At 35.7% G+C, this 5,300-nt stretch overlaps 1 protein-coding gene across 1 annotated transcript; it reads right to left on the bottom strand.

Moving 5' to 3' along the window:
* Window positions 1-920: 920 nt before the first annotated feature.
* Window positions 921-4,081, bottom strand: LOC111517810 (uncharacterized). The gene is made up of 2 exons (XM_023174087.2): window positions 3,926-4,081; window positions 921-1,825 (listed from the first exon to the last, which is right to left on the bottom strand). The coding sequence occupies exons 1-2, from the start codon at window positions 4,046-4,048 to the stop codon at window positions 1,472-1,474; spliced, it is 477 nt and encodes a 158-aa protein (XP_023029855.2). The 5' UTR covers window positions 4,049-4,081; the 3' UTR covers window positions 921-1,471.
* Window positions 4,082-5,300: the final 1,219 nt, after the last annotated feature.

Here is a 5,300-nt window from a genome sequence, read left to right as displayed (position 1 = left end):
GCACTTCATTCACCTTTGAGGACTGTGGGACTGTGAATTTTCTGTATCACAAAAAATTATATGCGACAAAATTTGTTTTTTTTTAAATCTCATGAAGTTCCAGCAATGCAACTATTCCCTTTACATCCGCCTGAATATTCCATTGATTTCAAGGTTGAAAACTGTAGTTAAAAGTTTTTCATTGATTATGAATGCGTTTTTAATTTGAAGTCAATTAGACTTTGAGAGGAATATTTATTTTCTCTATGGTTTAGCAGTTGAAAATTGTTGGAATTTCAAAAATAGTCATTGAATGAAAAGATAAATTAATTTTCATCCACACCCTTATCGATTATTGCTTAGGTCTCATAATATGGCTTGACTGTAAAATCAAGCAAGAAAATGTAAATATTCTTCATTATTTTGCAAATGCGTTAACAATACAGGTCTGTATCCAAAAATTAAGGGGTGACCCAACGGCCCAAGAAATGAAACATGCTGTAGTATGTTTTCTTTCAAATGAAGGAGAAATGAATAAAAATAATCTAGTTCTTCATTTTTTCTGGATAAGTGGAGAAGCCAGCTCAGATTTTCAAAATCCTGTTCCTAATTTCAGTAAAAATTGCTGGTATAACTTCCATTGAGATTATGGTACCATGTGAGTACTTCTTTCACCGAGATTGTCGCTATTTTCTGATGAAGGATTAGCAAATCATATCACGATTTCGTGAACACAACCATCTTTACCTTTACAGCACATGCCATGATTTTTATTACCTTCGTGTTAAAGGAAACATGAAATAAAACCAGAAAAGGAGAACAAATCGTATTCTCCGTTCATAATGACGTTCGAAGAGTATGTCAACCTACTTCGAACAACAATTGATGATCGCTCCATTCGTATGATAATATAGTTAATACGAGAAAATAAAAAGCCAGCGTTACTATTCAAGACTAAAAATATTTATTGATAACATAAGCTTCACATATATACAATATATACAAGTTCCACTTTCTTTTCCAAACGGAGCAGCGGTAAAAACTTTTTATGAACCTAACACACGGTCTACAATGTGTTTAATTTTATCGGTGTCGTATAGATTCTTCGAAATGAACAGAATCGGACAAAGTAAGCGTTCCAAACCGTTAAAGTGGGACTAGTAGGCGGAAAAGCAATTCTTAAATTTTATGGAGATAGATAAAATCAATATTACCCGTGAAATTGTTGTTTAAATCTAGCGAAACGTATGACTGGGTCTATCTGATGCCTAATAGGTGGTTATAACAGGAAAACTTGGCTGACATCTACAGAAATAATCCTAGATTAGGAACACATTATTCCACTGAAGATAATAACGTTGAAAGTTGATTTTATATTGTTTTCTGGTACTTTCAGCAACAGCGCGTTGTAGAAAAGTGATTTCAAAGAATCTATTGACGGAATTTTGAATTTTGAACACATATCGGCACACATCTGTCAACCAACGTCACCTTACTTGGCTACTACGAGAGGAGCGTTGTAGGGGAAAGCTGCCCCCAAAGGCAACCCCGAGTAGGCAGCTGGTAAGCCAGCGTAAGCTGCTCCCCAAGGCAGTGCAGATGCGTACGGTAAGGCGCTGTAGGGAGATGCGACAACAGGAGCAGGAGCTACTCTAGCGACGGGGGCGGCTGCTGGGGCGGCAACGAGAGGGGCGGCTACTGGGGCGGCGATGGCATGATTGACTGCGTGGGCACTGTATGATGAAGCGTATGGAACTGAGTAGGCTGCTGGGACAGCTGCTGGGACTGCAGGAACTATGCCTCCCAGGCTGTTAGAGATGGCGAAGATGGCGAAGAATGTAACGAACTGAAAAAAAAATCGAAACTTTTATAGTAAGTTGGTGAAATGTTGGAAGAGTATACAACAATGTTCTTTAGATATTCTGAATTTTGCAGTTTTTCAGTTTGAATGTGTTGATTAGTTTTGTACTGTATTCCTTTTGAAATGTCGAGTTTTTAATAAATACACTCTTCAAAACAATTGAAGAATCACTACTCTGTGATGATCGTGTATAAGAATAGATTTTATGATGAATATGATAATGTGACCACTCGAATTCACTCTTCTTGGTAATGGTGGTCAGGCCAGAGTATAAAGAAGAAGGGAAGAACGTTTTATTTCCTGCTGCTCATCTTCAAGAGCCCCATTTGGAGGTGGATCAATAATAGAGTAGGGTGGAACAACAGTCAATGATCGTACAGACTTTGCAGTCATCCGTAATGGATCCTTGACCACTCAAAGGTACACTAATGGGGCGTCGGATGTCCAGATACGTCACAGAGCGACAGCAGGCCTATAACCCCACATTATCATCACTTTGGGGTGACCTTCTAGCAGACCGGACCTGAATCTCATCGAACATATCTGGAATCAACTGAGAAGAAGCATCCGAAGCATCAGAAACTAACCCACCACTTTATATAAGCTGAAAATCCCTCTTCGAGAAGAATAGGGGCGTTTGCCTCAAGAAAACCTCAGGATGCTCATAAGAACCATGCCCCAGGAGAGAACACAAGATACTGAGCCATTGATTGTAACACAAAAACAACTGTTTGTATACTTTTGAGTACAATAATAATTTTGATTTTGGTAGTTCTTTACTTTTCTTACGTATACCCAACACACAACAATAAATGACTCAATGATCATGAATTTGGTTGCCATTTGCATTTGCTTCAAAAATTCTATAAAAAATGAGTTTTTTCATTGTTAACATTTCAAGCTCATAAAGGAGTGATTCTTTAATTGCTCTGCACATGGTTTTTCTGAAAGGTTATTTATCCCAATGAACTTGTTTTATTTCAATGAAATTTATTATAATGATACTCTCAATGAGAGGATTGGATTTGTTAATCTTTTTGTAACCCCTATATTGGTAAATAAATAAATAGGCACAAGGAATTTTGATTATCTCGATGATAAATGTTCTGGAGATCAAGTAAACTAGAAAATCTGGATGTTAGGTGCGAAATAATAAAAAATGTTGATAACTGAGGACTCTCGATATAGTTATGAGAAGCTACCGAAGATACTAATAGATGAGGTTAGATGAAAATTCTGTTGGAAATATTGATTCATAAATTTCGAAACTTTTGGCTTTGTTGCAACATCTTTGTCTTTCAACTAGGCAACTGAGATAAAAAAATTCGCGGAACTGAGATATTTAGTGTAAGGACCTGCAGGTATTCAAGAGGATTACGTTTAAGAACTGATTCTAGAGACATCAAAAAGTTTATTGTCTCCAAGTTATGAAGGTAACACATTCAATCGGAAAACTATCACTCTGAACCGAATTCAAAAGAGATAATTCCTGAATGTAAAGGAGAAATCTTCATGGGATTATTTTCACTGAAGCACTATTCAGCAAATCACTCTGTGGTTATACCACTCGATAACATTTGCCCTATATTTACCAGGTTACATAACCCAACTTCATATGAAGATTAACTAGAGAATAATAATGAACAACCGAAAGAACTATCTGCATCATATAACACTGTGTTGTTTTCGTGGGATAGAAACATAAAAGTAACACACGTTTACTAAGAGCTACAAAAAGTAAAAAAAACTTGGTTTGTCATTCATTCAGGTGGAACAATATCAAATTTTCAGTATTGTATATGGAGCTACACAGTATTCACACAATAAAATTTATGAATATGCCAAAGGTCTACCACATACTCATATATTTGAACATATATGGAAATAGGATTTGATGAAATTCCCTTCAAGTAGCATAAAAGAAGCAAGGAGGTACTTGATTATTAAGGTTTCTACTGAAAACGTTATGACTGACACGTTGATTTTGTTATGACAGTTAAACACAATTGTAATTTTTTTTTGTTCGAATATACATTGTATCAAAACAACCTGATGCCAATACAATTAAAAAAAAATTGTACTTACCAAGATTTGTGAAGCCATTTTGCTTGATTGTTTGATGACCAGCTGGACTATGTTCGAAATAAAAATCCCTTCTGTATTTATACCGAAACACACTGAATATTTGACTGAGGTGGGGAAGTGCATATTGCCCAAATGATTACCAATTCAACTGAATCAGTATGTCTGAAATAGGTCAGAGATTGCACGAATTTTTATGGGTACCAGAGTTGAGCAGAATTTTTATTCGTTATTAGTATGCGGAGCGGAGTTGCTTTGACTAATATTAACACACTCTTTACATACCAGGCTTTCTTCGTACACGGCACATGTGATTACGGAGGATTGAGGAACACACAGGTTGACATATTTGATTCCACAAAGAGTTAGCAAGATGCATTAACTTTTGGAGTTATCAAAATATTTCCAAATTGGGGAGAAAAATAATTTCATTGGAAATCAATGGAAAGAGGAAAATAAAAAATCCAAGTTAATTTCACAAATATTCTTGAATTTGAACAAAGTTGAACTGATTTGGTTGTGATTACTGCATGAAAGTCCTGAGGGTGATTATGAAAAAAATACAAATTGGGAATCTAAAATATGAAAATTTATTGCTGTTAGTTAGGCTTGCTGAAAGTCTAGAACGGCTGGATAGATTTGATTAATTTTGGTGTTGAATTATTTGTGGAATCCCAGGGAAGGTTTAAAAAATGAGTAAATATGTTTATGTGTTATGTGCTTTTGGATTTGTCTTCATCGGGAATAGGATAAGTATTGAAGTATGACATTTTATCAATATAAATGATAATAATGATAATGTTGAAAGAACTCAAGAATGTCTGGACGTCAGTTGTTTTGCAGAAGAATGCACTCTTTCTACAAATTCCCATTCATTTTATTATACACCAATACAATTTATTTCATTATACTCAACGATTTTGTATCCATTTCAATCATAGAAATATACAAACACCACGAGACATTCAACAGAGAGAACATATCTACCAAAGATCTGACACACAAGGTTGCAAAACGCTGAAACGAAGTCAAGTCACCCAAATCGCGCGGAAAATCTGCGTAAACCCGCCATTACAGAAAGTGCGCGGAAAATCAGCACTATAAATGACACGGCAGAAATGAGAGCTTCAGATCCAGTTCAGTTCAGTTCCAGTCAAGAAGAATATTTCTACCATGGCAAAACCTCATTGATGCCAGCCGTGAAAAACTTCATTCCCATATCTCGGTTATCAATTATCATTATTTTTATTACCTATATTAATCACTCTTGTATGCCTCAAACGGCTTCATTACCCAAGCAATTCATCCGGAATTCCTCTGCCATCTATTAAGAACTTGAAAATGATGTTATTTACTTCTACAACTGAAGTGAATACCA

This window comes from Leptinotarsa decemlineata, unplaced genomic scaffold, assembly GCF_025532065.1.
Source record: "Leptinotarsa decemlineata unplaced genomic scaffold, Ldec_3_MD MMD2_P_RNA_scaffold_12, whole genome shotgun sequence".
NCBI classification, from domain to species: domain Eukaryota; kingdom Metazoa; phylum Arthropoda; class Insecta; order Coleoptera; family Chrysomelidae; genus Leptinotarsa; species Leptinotarsa decemlineata.
This window is presented reverse-complemented; position numbering and strand designations above follow the sequence as displayed.